Below are 21,808 nucleotides of genomic sequence, written 5' to 3'. Positions count from 1 at the left end.
TAGTCCCTCTATCATCAGAATCACTGGGGTGGGCATTTAGCCCAGTATTTAAGATGCTGATTAGGATGCTCAAATCCCACATCAGGAGTGCCTGATGTCTCCTATGTGAGAGACATGGTTGAGATCCTGGCTACCAGTTTTGCTTCCCCAATCCCGACCCTCAAACCAATCACTGTGGACATTTGGGGAATGAAATCTCTTTGTCTCTGTTTACTTCTTTCTTTCAAACAAATAAAAAACAAACAACAAAATAAACTGCCTTAGAGTTCGAAACAGGAGAAAGGAGAGGGAGATTAGCTGAATATATCATGGGAAAATGGACTAGAGTCAAGCAGGACTGGAAACAGCAAACACTGCAAGCTGTAGCAGCCATCCAGGAAAAAAATGAGAGTCAGAATAATGGAGTGATAGAGCAATGGAAAGAAGGGACAGATAGCAGAGTTCACAAAGTAGAGATCAGATCTGGTGGCTCATTGGGTTTGGTTAAGTATGGACAAGGGAAGGTCAAGGCTTGACATCTGGATAACATTCACTTAAAAAAGACAGTTGAAAGAGAAAAGTAGAGGAAAGGGAAAAAGTTATTTCTCTTTTAGACAAAATGACATTTTTGCAATCTCAGACATGATCGTGATTTACTAAATCTCTGATGATCAATTCCCAAACAGTTGTGGTTTGTCAAACACTGCAAAACAGAAAAGCTCCCAAAGCCTAGTAAAATAAAATCTTCACATGCTCCACTGACATCATGAGGAAGCAAGAAAGGGACTGTTTCTTTTTCTTTTATTTATCTGAAAGGCAGAATGACAGAAAAAAAGGGAGACAAAGAGATGTTCCATTTACTGGTTCACTCCCTAACTAGCCACAGACTGGGGTTGGACCAAACTGAAGCCAGGAGCTAGGAGCCAGGAACTCATCTGAGTCTTGTATGTGAGTGGCAATGGTTCAAGCATTTGATCACCAAGATCACTGTGCTGCTTTCCCAGGGCCATTAGCAGGGAGCTGGATGGGAAGCAGAGCACCCAGGACCCCAACTAGTGCTCCAACGTAAAATATCAGCATCAGTGGCAGCGGCTTAACCTGACATGCGCTGATACTGGCCACAAAGGAATTCATTCTTAGGCGTCACTGTGAATCTCTACCTTTCTTATTCTTTCAGTCAGAAACAAAAGTACAGTACCATATGACTCAAGACCAAAATAGACAATGTTTTCATTACACTTCTCTATACAAAAAGCGTATGTTTCCCTTTACAAAAGGATTTGTTTTGTTAAATTTTGATCAGGAAATTTATTTGGTAACTTTGAAATCTAAAAATAACTAAGAAATTCTAACAGGACCACTTAACAAAGTTTATAGGGAAGAATTTTTCTAGGTTCTCAGATGTAGAAATAATAGTGAAAAAATATACCTATTTTAATTGTACTTAAAGCCAGTATTTTTAGAATTTTTTAAATAAAAAATACAGGAAAACAGCACTGAAAGTATTAAAGCAAAAAGTCATTAAGAGAAAAAAAGAAAACAAAAACAAACTGGGTTACATCCTAAAATAGCAAGTTTAGAAGTAAACATCAAAAATAATAGGGAACAAGTGTGTCAGAATATGCTACATGGAAGAACTGCTGTATATAGTACATTGGTGTCATTCATACACGAAATAAAGACTAGTTACTTAAAGCCACATTTTCTTAAGCTCAAGTTTTAAATACTGTATATGTAAAACCAATATTTTCCTATTATAAGTATTCAAAGCCTATGTTTCATTAACAAAAATAAAATAAAATAAAATAAACCCAGCCAAAAAAAATCTAGAAGACTAGCAGACTATTAAAATATTTTATCAAGCCCTCTGTTTACCTGGTATAGAAGTTCTAACACTTGCTGGTGATTCTACTTCTTGTATAGCACTAAGTTCATGTTGGTTTACCTCCAATCCACATCTAACTTTTGCTACAGGTGGCTTTGAGGATCTTCTACCCAACTCTTTGTCCAAATGCTCACCTATCAAGTCAATGACAAAGTTAGGCAAACAAAACAAAACAAAACAAACACACCACAAACAAGCAAACAAAAAAACTGCAGAGGATGAGAGCAAATAATAATCAGAATAATTATAATAAATTGCAATATCAGGCTGGCACTGCGGCTCAATAGGCTAATCCTCCGCCTGCGGCACCGGCACATCGGGTTCTAGTCCCAGTCGGGGCGCCAGATTCTGTCCCGGTTGCCCCTCTTCCAGGCCAGCTCTCTGCTGTGGCCCGGGAGTGCAGTGGAGGATGGCCCAAGTGCTTGGGCCCTGCACCCCATGGGAGACCAGGAGAAGTACCCGGCTCCCAGCTTCAGATCAGCGCGGTGCGCCGGCCACAGCGTGCCGCGCGGTGGCCACTGGAGGGTGAACCAACGGTAAAGGAAGACCTTTCTCTCTCTCTCTCTCACTGTCCACTCTGCCAGTCAAAAAATAAAATAAAATAAAAAATAAAAAATAAATAAATTGCAATATCTTACCACTTTGCTTGGCACTAGTATGTTCTGAAAGCAGCTGATTATAATCAGAGTTGCTCCTATCTACACGACTATTTTCCTGATCATTGCTTGCAAGGTCTTGGATACGAGGAAGCCACTCTCCGAAGTGCCCCAACTTCTGCATTTTTAAGTCATTTTCAACTGTGGAATTACTTGTCTAAAAAAGTGGACAGATAAGGACAAATTGAGGGATCATGTGAAGAATTCATTAGATTTATATCTCCCTTTTTTTAATATCTTCCTTCTTAATTTAGAACCTCAACCAAATAGTTCTACCAACTGCACTATTACCATGCTACCCACAGCTAAAAGAAAAAATAAGATACTGAAAAAGTTATATTCCCATCAAAAAATGCAATAATTCATAACGCTAAACCTAAAATCTTGCCTCTCCTGTATCTTTCTTTCAATAAACAATCATACTCAAGGATCCCCCATTTTCATTTGCCATTGCTTTTCCTTCAAATGATCAATCTCAAAAACTCAACTTTTCTTGAACATCAAAGGATTCATAGAATATTGTTTTCAATAAAAAAAAGTAGGGGTTAGCACTGTGGAATAGTAGGTTAAGCCTCAACCTGCAGTACTGGCATCCCATATGGGTGCTGGTTCAAGTCTTGGCTGCTCCATTTCCTGCTAATGGTCTGGGAAAGCAGCGGAAGATGGCCCTAGTGCTTGGGCCCCTGCACCCACGTGAGAGACCAGGAAGAAGCTTCTGGCTTCTGAATGGCTCAGCTGTTGCGTCCATTTGGGGAGGGAACCAGTGGATGGAAGACCTCTCTGTCTGGAACTCTGCCTCTCAAACAAATAAGTAAATCTCTAAAGAAATAAATGAACAAAAAGCAGCTATTTAAAATAAAAAATGGATACACTCCTTTTTAGTAGAAAACACTTGTCTCCTGTGGAGAGAAATAATGAATGTCTGAGTGACTTTGGCAGAGTCTTTACAATAATTCAGATAGAAGCAGCCTGTCCAGCTCTCCATCATCCTAAAATAATGGCTGTTTCACAACAGGCAATAATAGTGTTACCTGAGGAAAAAAATGGGACTTGATTCATATTCACACATAAATGTCAACAGAATGTTATAGATAAAAAGCATAAGATCTACTACATACATTCTGCTAACCAATTACTTTTACAATTTTAATTTTACGGTATGTTTAAATCTCATACCAAATGTCCAAATAAAAGGCTACATTGTTTTACAAAGTTTCCACTAGAAATTCATTGGTTTCTGGGGACAGCCCTGGTACAATGGTTTGCAGTGCTGTGCAGCATCCATATGTGCACTGGTTGAAGTCCTGGCTGCTCCACTTCCAATCCTGCTCCCTAATACACCTGGGAAAGGAGCGGAAGATGGCCCAAGTGCTTGGACCCCTGAATCCATGTGGGAGACCAGGCAAAAGCTCCTGGCTCCTAGCTCTGGCCACTGCTGACACTTGGGGAGTGAACCAGTGAATCGAAGATGTCACTCTCTTTCTCTGTGTTAACTCTGCCTTTCAAATAAAAATATAAACCTCTTAAAAAATTAATTGGTTTCAAATAACCATTAAGCTCATAAACTTCATGTGAGGTCTATCAATTTAATTTCTACACTGCTTAAAAATTAAAACATATTTAAAATCAAACCACTTACTCTCATTAACTAAAAGCTCATAGGCCTAGGGTTAAAACTGAGTTGTTTCCGAACTTCCATTACTTCTTAGATATACCTTACAACATACCTGATTGTCTTTAAAGAAATCCTTCAAAGTCTCTTGATGTTTCTGGATCTGCTGCTGCAATGCTGTTTGTCTCTGTACCTGCAATTCTTCTTGGGCTTGCTGGCTACAATGCAGAACTTCTCTTTCGAAACCCAACTGCTTCTGAAGACCCAAGTTATCTTGTTGAGCTAAGACAGGCTGTGAAAAACTCAAAAGCCTATCTTCAAACCTTGGAAATACAGAATCACTTGGCAGAGCTGCATGTTCGTTTTTAGATGAATGCAATTCACATATACTTTTAGATTTAGCTTCAGCAAAAGGTAGTGGAATAAATGAATGCTCTGTTTCCTTGAAAAACGTAGGGATAGCATGCTCAGTAGATTCACTTTTGTTTAGCTTATTTACTTTGTTTAAAAGTAGTTCTTCTTGAGGTCTCTTATTAGAACACACTTCTCCAGGTAAGTCCAATTGTGCTGTCACATTACCTTGTTGATGAATAGGCTGTGAAAAACTCAAAAGCCTATCCTGTGATCTTGTGATTTCAGGATGACTTGAGGGAAGAGTACCATTACTTTCAGTTGGTAAAGATTTCTGGGTTCTATCAGAGCTGGCAAAAGGCAGTGCATCAAGGGGTAAGAAGGAAGAGGAACTAATCTGTTCAGATGATACCCTTTTCTCCAATTTACTTAATCTTTTAAAAAGTACTTCTTCTTGGACTTCCTGCCTAGACCGAATGGCTTTCCTCTGGATATCTAACTGCTGTTGAAGTGCCTTCAAATCATCATGGTGAGTTTGGATAAAATGCTCATTAGATACTTTTTCCTCATATTTACCTTGTCTAGGTAAAATAAATTCTTTTGAGGTATTTTCAATAGAAGGAAGGGAATTCGCCTGTGCATGCAAATGTTCCTGAAGTGAAATCAAATTATCTTGCTGAGGTAAAACACTATGTGATAAACCCAACAGCCTATCAGGCAATCTTGGCATTTCAGAATGGCTTGAAGAGATTGTATAATCACTGTTAGTTGAACAAGATTCTTGGGTTCTTTCAGATACAGTAAGAGGTAATGAAGTAAATGGAAGCTGTGCTACTTGGGGTAAGGAAGAGGTGGCAACTTGCTCAGGAGATAGTCTTCCCTTCCACTCACTCTCTCGATGTAAAAGTTGTTCTTCCTGAGCTTCCTGTCTGAGCTGAAAGATGGCTTCCCTCTGAGTAGCTAACTGTTCTTGAAGTGCATTCAAATTATCCTTCTGGGGCTGGATAAGTTGTGATATTCTCAAAAGCCTATCCTGCAGTTCTGGGATCTGAAACTGGCTTGATGGAATTTTATTATCACTTTCTGTTGAAAGAAATACCTGGGTTGCACCAGACTCAGAAGGCAGTAAGGGAGATGAAGCTTGTGCTAACTGGGGTATGAAGGAAGACAAGCCAGTTTCTTCAAATGTATTTCCTTGGATATTCTCCAGTGCACTTTGTTTATGTTGAGTTTCCTGTCCAGCACCAAGTATTACCCTCTGTATGTGTGACTGTTCGTGCAGTGCTGTCAAATCTTGCTGTGGCAGGCTATGCTGTGGCAAACTAAGAGATTTATCCTGGAATGTTGGGACTAGCAAATGACTAGAAGGACTTACATGCTCCTTCTCAGATAAATAAGGTTTTTCAATTCTCCTAGACTCAGCATTAGAATCTTGTGAAGGAAAAGAATGTCCAACAATCATTGGTGAGAATGAAGAAATGTGCCCAGACTTACTGTCCCTCAAATCCCTTTGTCTATGTAAAAGTAATTCCATTTGAGCTTCATGCCTAGCCTGAAGAGCATCCCTTTGTGCAGTCAGCTGTTCTTTGAGCAACTTCAAACTATCATGGAGAGGAAGGAACTGTTGTAGGAAACCTGAGGACTCCTCTTCAGATTTTGTGATTTCATACTGGCTTGAGAGAAAACCTTTCTCGCTTGTAGGTAAACATTGCTCCTGGATTTTTCTAGATTTTGTATCAGTAGAAGGTGGCGAGGTAAATGCATGCTGACCTACCTGAAATGGGAGATGGGAGGGCTCAGCCTGTTCAGAATCTACTCTTCCATCCAATTGACTCTGTTTATGAATATATAGTACTTCTTGAGCTTCTCGCCTAGCCTGAAGGCTATCCTTTTGAATATTCAACTTTTCTTGCAGAAATTTAAAATTAGTTTGCTGTGGTAAACAAACAGGCTGTGAAAAACTCAAATGCCTATCCTGAAGTTGTGGGACCACAGAATCACCTGAAGAAAGTGCAGTATCCACCTTGATTGGAGAAGATTCCTGAATTTTCCCTGATTCAGGTTTGGCACCATGCAGTGAAGCAGACGAATGCAATGGAAGAAATAGAGAGAAACCAATTTGCTCTTCCAATTGTTTCTGTTTGCACAAAAGCAGTTGTTCCTGAGCTTCCTGTCTTGCCTGAAGAGCTTCCTTCTGTAGGTCTAGCTGTTCTTGGAGAACCTTCAAATGATTTTGCTGTGCTGTGATATTCTCTGAGAATGGCAGAGGCCCATAATGCATCTGGCTGATTACAGAATGGCTTTCTGCAACTGCACTTTTGCTCATGGTTGAAAAGGGTTTGTGGGTTTTTCCAGATTCAACTTTAATAGGCAGAGAAGTAAAAGAACGCTGAGGAAGCAGTGGCAGAAATAAAGAAGGTTCATCTGGCTTAGAAGATTTATAGTTTTTTTGTTGTGTTTCAGTCTGTGTGAATTGCCTTAGATGTTCCTGTGATTCTAAATATTGCCTGGCTAAAACATCTGGAGTGCTTAATGTTTCTGTTCTTTCTGCTTGTTTTTGTGGAAAGTGACTTTGTTTTTGTACCTGAAAAGGATCATGTTCTAATCTGGAGATCTGTATGGGTTGTGTGGGTTGATATTTATTAGGACTCAACTTAGGTCTCTGACTTTGATCCCTATGTTCTGATACAGCAGTGAGTCTTTCGGGTTTCTGTGGTGGTACCAAAACAACAGAATCTGATACTAATGATGTAGCTGACATGGATGGGTACCTTCTTTTTAACATAGATTGATATTCGAGTAACCGTTTCCGGGCTGTTTCAATAGACTGCTTGTGTAACCTATCAAAAGCAAACAAACACAAAAATAAATAAGTATTGTTTTTACACTTGCTCCACATTCTCAAGTGTCTATGCATTAAATTGAACAAACAGCAGTCTGCAGTTAGTCATAATCATGAAGGAAAAGGAGCAAGACAGTCTTTGGAGAAGTCTATATGGCATAGTTTTATGCAGAATTCCAATAAATTCTGAAACTGTAGCCACATAGTGTCACAAATAAATTACACTCTAGCTAATACCTATTTTGTTGTAAAAGCTGATGTTGATAATTGCGAATCATCTGCCTGTGGCTGTCTTCATCAGGAAGTACAGTGCACGATACCGTAGCAGCGCCAACCTAAAAAAAGACAAAGTAATTAAAAGGCAAATTTAGAAACAATTATTAAAGTATTTATATAAACTAAAGTTGTTTAACTGTAAACTTTCATGTAGTTTTTTTTAAAAGATTTATTTATTATGTATTTGAAAGATAGAGTTCAGAGAATGAGAGAAGTCTTTCATCCACTGGTTCACTCCCCAAATGGCTGCAATAGCTGGAGCTGGGTTGATCCAAAGTCAGGAGCCTAGAGCTTCTTCCGGGTCTCACAGGTGAGTGAAGGGGCCCAAGGACTTGGGCCATCTTCCACTGCTTTCCCAGGTACATTAGCAGGGAGCTGGATCAGAAGTGGAGCAGCTGGGACTCGAACCCGTGCCCATATGAGATGCCAGCACCATAGGCAGCAGCTTTACCCGCTATGCCACAGTGCTGGCCCCTCATGTAGTTTTATTTCTTTTTATTTATTTGAAAGGTATTGAGAGAGAGAGAGAGACAGAGACAGACAAGGACAGAGATCTTCCATCTGCTGCTTCACTCCCCAAATGCCTGCAACACAAGGATGGGCTGGGCCCAGCTGAAGCCAGGAGCCCAGAACCCAACATGAGTCTTCCACTTGGATAGCATGGACCCAAGTACTTGACCCATTACGTGTTTCCTCCCAAGGTGTGCATTAGCAAAAAGCTAGAATCAGAACCAGGGCTGGGAGTCAAATCTAGGCACACCTGTATGGGATGCAAGCTTACTTAATGATAGCTTAACTGCTGTAGCAATTATCTTCCCCAGTTTTATTTTTTACAAAAAGTCTGGCACTTCCATTAGTAAGAATTGAAGCATCCATTCATTCTCCTTTAGTGCCAAGTCCAAAAGCTCAGTATACACAGTATATACAAATCATGGTCATATGCACTGGTACCCTATAAAAACTGAAAGATGATGGGGCCGGCGCTGTGGCACAGCAGGTTAAAACCCTGGCCTGGAGCACCGGCATCCCATATGGGCGTAGGTTCAAGTCCCAGCTGCTCCTCTTCTGATCCAGCTCTCTGCTATGGCCTGGGAAAGCAGTGGAGGATGGCCCAAGTCCTTGGGCCTCTGCACCCACGTGGGAGACCCAGAAGAAGCTCCTGGCTCTTGGCTTCGGATCAGTGCAGCTCCGGCCGTTGTGCCATCTGGGGAGTGAACCAGCAGACAGAAGACCTCTCTGTCTCTACCTCTCTCTCTGTAACTCTTTCAAATAAATAAAAACAAAAAACCTGAAAGATGAAAGTCATTACCTTATATATATATGTTACATATACATATATATATAAACTAGTTTATAAATATACATAACAATGAAGAAAAAAATGGCCAAGTAACAACTGGAAAGGCATTTTACCTTTCTGAATTCCATTACTGCTCATTTTTCTTATGTCCCAATAACTTGTGGAAGGAAGAGAGCCTCTGCATCCTACCTCAGTCTGTTGTGTTTTCTTTCCTTTTTCTTCTTCCAGCTGAGCCCTGAAGCAGTCAATTTCTAATCTTAACTTCTGTTGTTCAATTTGTTCAAGTAATTCCAGCTGCTTTTGCTTCTGCTCTTCTATTTCCATTATCTAGGTAACAAAACATATTATCAATCTATTAACAAACTTACACAAAAGAAAACTGACATGTATCATACTTTTAAAAACAAATAGGTCTTATCTCTAGAGTACCAATGATCCCAGAAGTGGTGGTGACATTTTATCTATGTTACTGCCAAAGATAGGACAGGAGTGAGACAGGAAAAGGAAAAAAGGACAAAAGGTGCAAAGAGGCAGGAGGAAAAGAAAATATAAGCACTGTTTCTGTTTTCTGGAAGCACAGGGAATCCTCATCAAGCAGCAGCAAATGATGCTAAGTTCTATGTTCCCATCTTTACTTATACAATGTTCCCAGTATGAATATGAAAGAAAAAAGTATCAAGCGCCAAGCCTCCCAAAGCAACATACTCCTTACAAAGTGCAGAGATCTAGAAGCTGCATAATACAATGAACATGTTGTACCTTTCCTGTCAAATATCAGAGGAATGACAAATACACTCTTTATTATACAAATGCACATTCTATATAACATGAACGCATATCTGAGCTTCATGAAGACAAGGACTATGTCCAGCTGCATGCCAAAGCCAGCAGCTGGTACAGTCACATACACAGATAAATATTTACTAAGTAGAAAAAGGAATGCATGTGAAGTTTCATAAAGAGCAGCCTTGTTTTCAAAATGGAAAATACCACTGAGTTCCTGTCATCTTCCTTTCTTTCCTTCACTCACAGGTTTCACTGAATTTAGATGGTTTATAATTCTGTAGCACCTCCAGAATTGCACTATCAATGTGAGAGGACTGCAAAAAGTTCACGGGAAAACAGAAATTAAAAAATGTTTATATATATATATATCTTCTTGATATATAGCTTTTTCATAAGCATCTCCATGAACATTTTGAAGACCCTTCATATTCATTGGTGTCTAACATTATGATGAGGACTTGTTAATTCAACAAATATTTATTGAGCACTTAATAGTATGCAAAGCCCTGTAACTATGTAGGATAAATCAAAAAAAATTTTTTTTCTTTGACAGGCAGGGTGGACAGTGAGAGAGAGAGACAGAGAGAAAGGTCTTCCTTTGCCGTTGGTTCACCCTCCAATGGCCGCTGCGGCAGGCGCACCGCGCTGATCTGAAGCTGGGAGCCAGGTACTTCTCAGGTCTCCCATGGGGTGCAGGGCCCAAGGACTTGGGCCATCCTCCACGGCACTCCCTGGCCACAGCAGAGAGCTGGCCTAGAAGAGGGGCAACCGGGACAGAATCCGGCGCCCCGACCGGGACTAGAACCCGGTGTGCCAGCACCGCAAGGCAGAGGATTAGCCTAGTGAGCCGCGGCGCCGGCCAGGATAAATCAAATTTTTAAAAGAAGTATTAAAATATACAAAGCAGATTCAATAAAGATCAAATGAGTAGTTTACAAAGACAAAAATGCATTTTATAAGCTGAAACTTTGCATAACACAGGAGAAAACATAATGTTGAAAGTAATCAGACAGTATGACAAATTTCACTGGTAACAAAAAACTAAATATCTGATTACCTGCTTCTGCCTTGCAGATATTCTAACTCTGGCTGCTTCCTCTTGAGGATGGAGGAGAACTGCACTCTGAGCTACAGTTGTGACAGGCAGAGTCTCATTTATTTCTAAAAGAATTTCCAAAAACAAAAATCAATCTTATTTAGAATTTTGACAGCATTATATTGCTATTGCATTCACTTGTACAAATAATATTATAAGGAAAAATACGTAAAGCATCAAGTAAGTTTAATTTTAGTAGGTGATGAAAAATACCTTGTTCCTTTCTGGAGTCTATCTGGCTTGAGGGTAGTGTGTCTTCACTAGTAAGTGGCCCAGACTCAATTGTTAGTCTGTCACTTTCAGCATCTGTAATAGACACCATTGTTAATATGAGCATATTATCAATGTCAAGCTTAAATTGAGCAAAATAACAAAAATCTACATTCAGACTAACAATTTAATCTTGGTCCCCCTGAATGTCACATCTTTCTTACGTTCCAGTCACCTTCTTGATCAAATATATTATCCATCAAAACCAAGCCTGACAGAACAAAATAGATGGAAGACTAAAACCATGAAAAAGGAAAAAGTGAAGAATTGATATAAGATATGCTGCCAGTGTTTCAAACACAGTAGAAAAGCATGAGTAGAATAAGCAAGCTATCAAAGCTAAAAAAAGAGAATTTAAAGAAAAATCAATGTATCTTTGATATATTTCAATACCAAGATTTAATTCTGCATTCATTAACTTACTGATTTGGCACCTACTGACGAGCTAGATGTTAGGGATATTGTGTGGAATGAGAAAAGGCCTCAGGGAGGTTTTACAGGGCAGGTATGAATGACAGAAAAATCATATAATTACCCCAGTTAAAAAAAAAAAAGATAAACTGTGTTAAGTTCTATATAAGAAAAATTAAGGGCTATATACAAATCATACAATAAAGATGGTATGAGACTAGCAGGTCAGATGAGATTTCTTAAAAGAAATGACATTTAAGCACATACCTGACAGGTAAGACTCGGCCAGAGTCTTTCCTAGAAAGAATGTGGGGAGTGTACAAGAGATCTTTCCAAATAGATCAGCAGGTATGAAAGGCTCTCTGAGGACCAGAAAAAATGAATGAGTAAAAAATAAAATCTGGCTCATTCAAGGAACTGAAAGATCGACACGCATCCCGTGCATGTAGTCAGACAAGGGGAAGATTGAAGCAGGCAAGGATGGCTGTTTTCAAAAGAACTTCATTATGGATTTACTAAGAAAGAGTCCTCCACTTTTAGATTCCAATACCATATTCTTTCCTACTTCTCTGGCCATTTTTTTCTTTTTCTTTTTTTTTTTTTTTTTTTTTTGACAGGCAGAGTGGACAGTGAGAGAGAGAGACAGAGAGAGAAAGGTCTTCCTTTTTGCCGTTGGTTCACCCTCCAATGGCCGCCGCTGCAGCCGGCGCACCGCGCTGATCCTGGCAGGAGCCAGGAGCCAGGTGCTTTTCCTGGTCTCCCATGGGGTGCAGGGCCCAAGCACCTGGGCCATCCTCCACTGCACTCCCTGGCCATAGCAGAGAGCTGGCCTGGAAGAGGGACAACCGGGACAGAATCCGGCGCCCCAACCGGGACTAGAACCCGGTGTGCCGGCGCCGCAAGGTGGAGGATTAGCCTATTGAGCGCCATTTTTTTCTTATGCCTTTGCTGTTTGCCCTTCTCTAGCTGTCTTCTAAGAGCTAGAATCCTTCAGATCGTTTCATAAACTGTCTTCTCACTGAAGCATGTCCCATAAAAAATTTTTCATGGCTACAGCTTCAAGCATTACATAGTCTGACTTCCCAATTTACCTTTCTTGATCAGCTACACAATTAACTAATTCAGTAAATACTAAGCATCTTTTATATACAAAGTACTAGGCTCTGGGGAAAGAACAATGAACAAGACACTCCTAGGTCACGGAAGGGGATGGGGAAGTATAGGTGTTAAGACAGTAAGAAAGTAAATATACTGCCCATCACATGCTGATAAGAGCTATGGATGAAAAACAGTGTAGAAAAGAGAATAAAGGGGGTAGCAGTGAGGCTGCAGACAGGGGCGCTGACTGTCATTTCAGAGGAGTCAGAAAAGGCCTAAGAAAGATACTTGAAATATCCAAGAAAAGAAAATTCTAAGCAAAAAGATGAGCAATTACAAAGAGCACAGGAGTCATATGTTTGCTCTGAATGAAGAGCAATAAAGCTGATTATCTACAGTGCAGTGGTGAGGGAAATGTGGTAGAAAAGGAAATTAGAGACAGGTGAATATGTGTGCTCAGATCATACAAAGTCAGGTAACACTGTGAACACTTTTTTATTGATAAACAGGTAGTTATAGGAGGGCTCCACCCAGAGGAATGAATGAGCTGACATATGTTTTAAATAGGACCCCTCTGTGGATACACTTTAAGAGTACAATAGCTGAAGATAGCAGACCACCATGAGACTCAACTAGAAAACAAATGCAACTTAAATTAAGAGGGTAGGTGGTGAAAAATGGCTAGGCCTTGGATAATTTTGAGTGTAGGACCAACTAGATTTGCTGCTAGTTTTGATGGAATAATCCAGAATGATCATAAACTTTCTGGCTGGCACAAGGGAATTAGAATACTGCCAGTTATGAAAACCTGGAGAAGCTGTTAAGAAAAGCAGGTGTTGGGTGGGAGAAGAGATCAAAGTTCAGTTTTGGACAATATGTTACTAAATACACAAGAAGTGAAATAGATAGCTGAATATATGAATGGAGTTCCAAGACCAAGCCTAGAAAGACCTCCTTGGGAGACATCAGTAAATGCTCAATAATGTAAAATTATGGCATTAGATGAACTAGGGGCAGAATTCTGATACAAAACTCTACGGAATGAGTTCTGAGGGCAATGGTTAGTGGTTGTGCAAACGCTGATAAACAGCAAAGGAAATCATGAAGAGGAACAGATAAGGTAGGAAAACAAATTTGAGAAGGTGCTGTCAAGAGGTCAAGAGGCCATGTGAAGGAAATACTTCAAGAAAGCTTCTTGTCATACTTAGGATAACATCTAGAATCCAAACACAGACAATAATTACTTCTATCAAAATATTTCCATACAAATCCGACCACATTTTCAAGAGAATTCCAAAGATAAAATTCTAAGAAAAAAATATCAAAACACACCAAGAAGGAGTTAAATCTTCACAATTCTCATTTGTGTATAAATCAAGGAGATGCAAGCGCTATGATCTTTGTAACTTCTGGAAATATACTTAGCAATAGAGAACTGCTTAATTCTGGTTCACCAGTTATACTGGAATTTTTATATATGGCAATAATTCTACAGTGAAAGCAGTCCAGAAGAAAATTCACTGAGGTTTTTAAAATTTGTTTGTTGCCTTTCAGTAGCAAGATGATGTTTTCTTCCTTTTGACCTCCACTCTTTGATTTTTCAGGTATGGGTACGTTTCTGAATAATTTACAGTGAGTTTAGGTGCTACAATCCAAGATGACTGGGGACAGCTACCTTGTTCCTGCCCAGTTCCTGATTCAGAAGTCGACGCTTTACTCTTCATTTCATTGACAGTTGTGATCATTTCACTTTCATCCTCAGACAAGGACTTAATTGTCCAGAGAGATTTTTGGCTTCGGATCTTATTTAATAATTTTTTAAAAAGAATTTTTGAAGAGACCTGTTTGGTCTTCATTGTCAAGGGAACTAAAAGAAAAAAAAAGGAAAAAAACTCATTCAGCACCCTTTCTAAACCAGGTAAGTTGTTTTATCTTTATTCCCAGTTATTGTTATAATCACTAGTTAAAACAAAAGCATTTTCCTCAATATTCACAACTGTACAATTTATAATCTAACACTATGTTATTTGATCACAATAATTTTATAACCAGGAATAATTTTTTCAAGAATTTTTAAAATTTAAAATTCAACTATTTTTTGAAGCTTAAAAATGTAAATATTTACAATTAAACTTAAATACAGAAATATATTTATTATGTCTGCAAATGAAAATACTTCATATTTCCTAACTGATTTCTGGATAAAATCAGAATCTGTGTGCTGTAAAGTTCTACAGTCTTTGCTCGAGAATGATCCCAAAATGGCTCTAGAGTTCTTTGCCGACAGAGGAAAACACTGTTATAACCTTAAAAGCAAATCATCTTCTCCCAAATTATTCCTACTACTATCAATTTCTCCTATTTCCATAAAGAGAGCCCTCTAGTTTAAAACAAGTCAAAGGACAGTGATGAGAGTGGAACAATGCCAAAACTTAGGACAATGCTAACAATGTTTGAAGGGAACAAAATTAATGCAAGTATACTGTTTATTTAGAAATATCTAGAGGTTCAAAATTGAAAGACTGAGGGTCAGCCATTGTGGAGCAAGGCTGCACCATCTGCAACACCAGCCAGCATCCACATCGGCTCCAGTTTGAGGCCTGGATGCTCCACTACTAATCCAGCTCCCTACTAATGTACCTGGGAAAGCAGCAAAGATGGCCCAAATCCTCGTGCCCCTGCACCCACATGGAAGACTTAGATGGAATTCCAGGTTCCTGGTTTTAGCATGGCCCAGCCCTGGCTGCTGAGGCCACTTGGGAAATAAACCAGCAGATGGAAGATTTCTTTCTCTGTTTCGCCCTCTAACTCTGCCTTCCAAATACGTAAATAAATTTTAAACAAAAAATTGGCAGACTGTAGTTCTGTCCGAGCCACATTCTAACAGACCCAATAATTTCACAGATGTATATGTAACAACATCCAAATCAGTATATGGAACATTGACAGCATCTAGAAAGCTCCTTCACGCCTCTTTCTTGTCAACATACTCCTAAAGATAATAATTAATGCTAAAGTCAGGACCACAGATTTTTGCTCATTTTTTCATTTTTGTTTAATTTCATGTAAACATGGAATCACAGTTAGGTATTCTTTTCTGCCAGCTTCTTCTTTTTTTTTTTTTTTTTCTCTGTGTCTGTGACCAAATTTATCCCTGAGCCCGAGTGCGGGGCAGGGCCCATGAGTCACAATGTTTCTGTGGCAGCCTTCTGGGCCAGCCCCTGCCATGGGCAGGCAGGTGCCGAATTTGACACGGCTGCATCTGAGAGCTTTTTTCAATCATTGTGAGTCCCAGTCATTTTAATAAATTAATTAATTATAAATATTTAAAAATGACGATTTAATAAATAATAGGATATCTAGCTATTTTTGAACAACTCAAAGACCTGGAAACACCATGCCAGCAATGCTAAATGGGATCATCAAGAACTAAAAAGTTAAGTGCTTCAGACAGAGCGACTTTCAATCCAACAAACTAGAGATCTGAAAGATATTCCCAATGAAAGTAAATAAAAAGCCTGGATTTTAAGGACACCACTGATCTAGCAAGAAAACAAGATTCTGCAGAAATCAGATCTGAAGTTTAAGTGGGACCTGGAAGGAAGGCAAGTGAACCTTGAAACCATATTCCTTCAAGTTTACACCACAGCTAAAATACAGTAACCTTTACTTCAGTTTGGATAACAATCAGGGCATAGGTGAAAAGGATAAAGGTCAGACTGCACACCTGAGGAGTCTAAGGGGAGACCCAACACAAAGTTGCAATGGTAAAGGGCTACATCCAAGGCAAGATGATAAGAAAGCCTACACACTTTTTTTCTTTAAAGATTATTTATTTGAAAGGCAGTTACAAACAGAGAGAAAGATAGAAAAGTCTTCCATCTGCTGGTTCACTCCCCAAATGGCCATAATGACTGGAGCTGGGCTGATCCTAAGTCAGGAGCCAGGAGCTTCTTCCAGGACTCCCACATGGGTGCAGGGGCTCAAGCCCTTGAGTCATCTCCCACTGATTTCCTACACCATTAGCAGGGCGCTGGACTGGAAGTGGAGCAGCCAGAACATGAACTGGTGCCCACATGGGACGCTGCTCTGCAGGTGGTGGCTTTACCAGCTATACCACAGCGCCGGGCCTCAGCTTATAAGGTTGTTTTTTTTTAAAGATGTATTTATTTATTTGAAAGTCAGAGTTAGACAGAGAGAGGAGAGGCAGAGAGAGAGAGAAATCTTCAATCCGCTTGTTCACTCCCCAGTTGGCTACAACGGCCCGAGCTGTGCCGATCTGAAGCCAGGAGCCAAGAGCTTCCTTGAGTTCTCCCACACGGGTGCAGGGGCCCAAGGACTTGGGCCATCTTCTACTGGTTTCTCGGGCCATAGCAGAGAGCTGGATGGGAAGTGAAGCAGCCAGGTCTCGAACTGGTGCTCATAGGGGATGCCAGCACTGCAGGCAGCAGCTTTACCCACTACACCACAGCGCTGGCCTCCCTACATGGTTTTTAACTAAGGCGATACCTTAGGAAATATGGTAGGAAAAGAGGTGAATTCAGTTATCAAGACTTGGTCTTCAAGGAGATGTAAAAGAGAAGTATCTGGCTTGGGGAACCCCTGATGATAGTACCATTCACTAAGATACAGAAGACAAGAATAAAGACTTCCATAAGCAAGAGACGATGATGAATCTATTAGCAGACACTGAGTTTTAAGTGCGTGTGCAAAAGCCAAGAGAAAAAGTTCAAAGTGTTGGAAATAACAAAGTTTATGACACTGAAGCTTGTGCTACTTATCACTATTCATGAAGTACGCAGTGGCAACTGAACACAATAGAATCTCCGATGATTTGATCAATGTCTAAAAAGTACTGACTTCCCTAAACCAGAACTGAGCATTTAATTTACTTAAAAACTTTCAGAATATATGTACATAAGAATAAAATATCTTCTTCCTGGGTATATGAAGAGGATTTTTAATGACGGAAAGATGAAACCATTATTTCTTCCTGTTACTGCTCCCATTAGTTTATACTTAAACTAGACCAGATTTTCCTAACTTTTGCTAATATTAGCATTTTTAAAAATTAATTATTTATTAATTCATTCATTCATTTACAGGAGGAAGAAACATGTAAGCTGCCCTATCCACTGGTCAACTCCCAAAAATGCCTACAATGGCAAGGGGTGGATCAGGTTGAAATTGGGAATCAGGAACTCAATTCAGGTCTCCACACTGGAGACAGGAATCCAAGTACTTAAGCCATCACTTGCTGCCTGCCAGGGTCTGCACTGACAGCAATCTGGGGTCAGAAATGGAGCTAGGAATTGAACCCAAGTATTCCAACATGCGATACTTCTTAACCACTAGGCTGAATGCCTGCCAATCTAGATTAGTATTGTTTTCTATAAAGTATTGTAATAATCAGATCAAACGGAGTTTTTACCTTCTGGTTCACTAGATATTATTTTAGCTTCTGTCATTTGAAGGTTCTCAGTTTCACCTAAGCCTTCCTGCTCCACTGAAAGGTCCAGTTCTTCATCTTGAATCTGATCAGTAACAGTAGGCAAAGGCTCTGGTTCAAGGTGCAAAATCAGGTTTCCTTTCACCTCTTTATAAAGAAATATAGAGACATGTCTCCATTCCAACATGGTTGAAAAGAATTTGATCATAAAATGTTAATGGTCATCATTGTTCTAAATATATAACCTGAGGTCCTCTTTTAAATGGAGAACTCATTTCAAAACAAAAACTGCTTTATCACGACAAATATATTTCCCCACCAATGTATTTAAAAGCACTGTCAAAAGTCAACTGAAAGCATCTTACTCCTGTCAGCATTGTACATATCTTCAAAGGCAAATTCCAGCTCTCTCTGCCAGTCTTCTTTCATTTCACTGCGTTTGTATGGAAGTTCAACTAGTTGTGGTGGCATCTGTGCTACTGTCTGTCTCCTACGAGCCAGGTCCTCTTGTTGTAGCTGTTTGAGCTCTTTCATTAGTTTCTCTTGATTCTTCAAGATAAAGAGAATCAACAACAGCTGAGTCATGAACTGTGCATAGAAACATGAACAGTGAGGGAAATAATGAGGAACACGGCCCCCTCACCTTCTCTACAGATTGTTCTGCCACAAAAAGCTATTATTTATCCATTCAACAAATACTTGCTGAATCCAAGATAGCATGTTAAATGCTAGAAACAATCTAGCCTAGTAGTGAGACTAACAAACAAGTAGTATTAGGTTAATAACTACTCTGTGAAGGTGGTACTAGTTAGATCAAAGCTTCAAAAGTACCTGCTGGTTAGTTTTCCTTTCCAAGGAAAGTCAAAAAGCTACTTTTTATGTTGCCATATTTCGCTCCTGAGAAATGCTCTGTTCCAATTCTCTATACAGCTGTCTCAGGGAGACACCAAGACCAGGAGTGACTGTTGCTTAGCAGAAGATTCTTACTACTTCACTCTTATGAAAATCTACAACTAGAGGATCTGCAGGAACCTCTTTAACCTTAAAGAGTGAGGCTCATATGAAAGTTTAAGCACAACTTTTAGTGAGGTTATATATCTAAATTTTGGTGGTAGGGGAAAAGGAGGAGAGATAAGATCTCTCATCCTTTGAGATGAGGCTTCAGCCAGATAAAGTGGGTGAAGGAGGAGTGGGTGAAGAAGGAGAAAGAACAACTGCAGAACAAAGGTGTGGAGCTGAAGACATGGGGTATTCAGAGACTATCACACTGTTCTTTATAGCTAGGGCACGGAGGGCAAGAGCGATTAAGGGAAAAAAGAAAAAGTTGGAGAGGCAGGTAGGGCCAAGACAAGTTAGAATATTCACTAGCAGGAGGTAAGGTTCAAGGCCACAATAGGATCTGCAGCAAAAGGGTTCAGTGAGGGAAAAGGAAACTCTATTACAATAAGACAGCATGGTTTTTGATGATCATTCGTACAGAGAATATAATGTTTAAAGAATTAGCACTAATCCAACAATGGGATGCCAAGGTCACAAACGGAGGCTTAACTTGTTATGCCACAAGGCCAGCCCTGAGGGCATATTCCTAAGGGCTTTAATACACTCATTTAATCCTCATGAAACAGATGATGAAACAGTTTGGAGAGGTTAATGTGCTGAGATCAAACAACTAAGCAGTGAAGAACTGAGGAAAGTTCAAGCACACTGACTGTGGAGCCTACTTTCTAAACACTCTCACTTGCGGAATAATGTGTTCAACTGCTTTTCATGTGTTTTGTTTTTTTTTTTTTCCATTTTGCAGGTATAAGCTTTAGATGAGGAGAATTACTAATAATAATTCTGATACTGTTATTTTAATTATAATTTACTCCCAGTTTTCAAAAGCCAAAAACTGAAGGGAGAAGGTATAATTTAGTTCAAACTTCAAGCTTTCTTAAGACAAGGATTTAATTCCCAGAGAAATACTTAAAGATTTGTTCCTAAGGTGGATGTTTAAAATATCCAAATGCAGTAGTCAAATTCAGAAAAAAACAGACTTTTAATGAGAAAAATCCTTTTTATGTTATGTTTGAAGAATTAACACCAACCGAACAATAAGCATGACAGAATTGATAAAACTACATAAAAAGTGAGTCACTTTTTCAAAGCTCCTTGATAGCAAGAATATGCTTTTACTTTCAAATAGATATTCTGCTAAGTCAGTAAGTGATTTGCTAAATAATGAACTGGATTCTCAATTTATACAGTACAACTGCAATTCAAATAATTAGAAAAATGATTAATTTCTTCTCAGACTATTTTTGGACTAGTAAAACTTTAAACATTTAATAAATCCATTAGTAAAAGTTTTCATTTGTTTACCAATTTTTTCCTAAAAGATTTATTTATTCATTTGAAAAGCAGAATCACAGAGAGGATAGACAGAGATCTTCCATCCACTGGTTCGCTCCCCAAATGGCTGCAACAGCCAGGACTGGGCTAGGCCAAGGCTAGAAGCCAGGCACTTCCTCCAGGTCTCCTACATGGGTACAGGGGCTCAAGGACTTGGACCATCCTCCACTGCCCTCCCAGGCATACCAGCAGGGAGCTAGATAGGAAGTAGAGCAGCTGGGACACAAACCCATGCCCACACAGGATGCCGGTCCTGCAGGCCATGGCTTTAACCCACTGAGCCACAATGCTGGCCCCTACTCATTTTATTTTAAAGGCAAAGAAAGAGAGAGAGAGAAAGACCCAGAGATAAACAGAGATCTTTCATCTTCTGGTTCACATTCCTAACGCCTGAAACAGCCAGGGCTCAGTCAGGCTAAAGTCAGGAGTCTGAAACTCTATCCAGGTCTCCTAGCTCTGTGGCAGGAACCCAATCACTTGAGCTATCAACTTCTGCCTCCTGGGGATGTGCATTAGCAGGAAGCTGGACTGGAAGTAGAGTAGCATGAACATGAATGAGGCACTCCAATATAGGATGTCAGTGACCATAGCAGCAACTTAAGCTGCTGAACCAAATGCCTGCCAGCAAAAGTTCTAGAACAGTGATATACTGAGAGAAAAACTAAACCTAACCTGAACTTGAATTAAGAGGACAAAGGGGCCGGTGCCGTGGCTCAATAGGCTAATCCTCTGCCTGCAGCACCAGCACATCGGGTTCTAGTCCCGGTCGGGGCGCCGGATTCTGTCCCGGTTGCTCCTCTTCCAGTCCAGCTCTCTGCTGTGGCCTGGGAGTGCAGTGGAGGATAGCCCAGGTCCTTGGGCCCTGCACCCGCATGGGAGACCAGGAGAAGCACTTGGCTCCTGATCAGCGCGGTACGCCGGCCGCAGCAGCCATTGAGGGGTGAACCAACAGAAAAGGAAGACCTTTCTGTCTCTCTCTCTCTCTCACTAACTCTGCCTGTCAAACAAAAAAAGAGGACAAAGGAAGTTGGAAATTTGAAATCATATGAATTAGAGACTATGTTAACCCCTACTCTGAGCTTATCCACTAATCGATTCTGCAGTGCTATCAGTAAGTCAGGCAATAGTGGTCAATAGGTATAACTTAAGTCTTACTTGAGCCAAGTGGATCTTTTGCATAGCTTGGAAACCTCGTACATGTGCCTTTTCATACTGTTCCATTTTCTCTTGTGCTGCCTGTTTTTGTAGTTCGTCCAATCTTTTAGCTTCTTCCTCAGCAGCCAAATGAGCATCTGGCTAGCAGTCAATCAAAAACATTTTAGACAATTTTTTTTCAAAAGTGTGAAACAAAGAAATAGCTTTTTAAAAAAAACTTAAAAATCATGTTTTCTATTTTCAAAATTAAA

General features: G+C 39.8%; 1 protein-coding gene and 1 non-coding gene across 25 annotated transcripts in view; both read right to left on the bottom strand.

Moving 5' to 3' along the window:
* CEP295 (centrosomal protein 295) overlaps positions 1–21,808 on the bottom strand; it is a 58,802-nt gene that overhangs the window by 19,342 nt on the left and 17,652 nt on the right. For 3 of the 24 annotated variants that reach the window (XM_008262602.4, XM_051850045.2, XM_051850055.2), the window contains exons 7-17: positions 21,558–21,698; positions 18,377–18,599; positions 17,994–18,158; positions 14,238–14,429; positions 10,997–11,089; positions 10,745–10,848; positions 9,091–9,228; positions 7,563–7,660; positions 4,248–7,323; positions 2,503–2,677; positions 1,855–1,998 (exon numbers count right to left, since the gene is read on the bottom strand). In XM_008262602.4, the coding sequence (XP_008260824.3) occupies positions 1,855–1,998; positions 2,503–2,677; positions 4,248–7,323; positions 7,563–7,660; positions 9,091–9,228; positions 10,745–10,848; positions 10,997–11,089; positions 14,238–14,429; positions 17,994–18,158; positions 18,377–18,599; positions 21,558–21,698 (4,549 nt within the window). The remainder of the gene's footprint in view (positions 1–1,854; positions 1,999–2,502; positions 2,678–4,247; positions 7,324–7,562; positions 7,661–9,090; positions 9,229–10,744; positions 10,849–10,996; positions 11,090–14,237; positions 14,430–17,993; positions 18,159–18,376; positions 18,600–21,557; positions 21,699–21,808) is intronic. The other 21 variants (XM_008262610.4, XM_070076741.1, XM_070076744.1 and 18 more) reach the window with 8 other exon arrangements.
* LOC127485182 (small nucleolar RNA SNORA5) lies at positions 15,693–15,823 on the bottom strand. Its single transcript, XR_007912349.1, has one exon. It is a non-coding gene; the product is annotated as a small nucleolar RNA SNORA5 (small nucleolar RNA).

Source organism: Oryctolagus cuniculus, chromosome 1 (genome assembly GCF_964237555.1).
Source record: "Oryctolagus cuniculus chromosome 1, mOryCun1.1, whole genome shotgun sequence".
NCBI lineage: Eukaryota > Metazoa > Chordata > Mammalia > Lagomorpha > Leporidae > Oryctolagus > Oryctolagus cuniculus.
The sequence above is the reverse complement of the archived record's forward strand: the minus strand, read 5'-3'. Positions and strand labels throughout refer to the sequence as shown.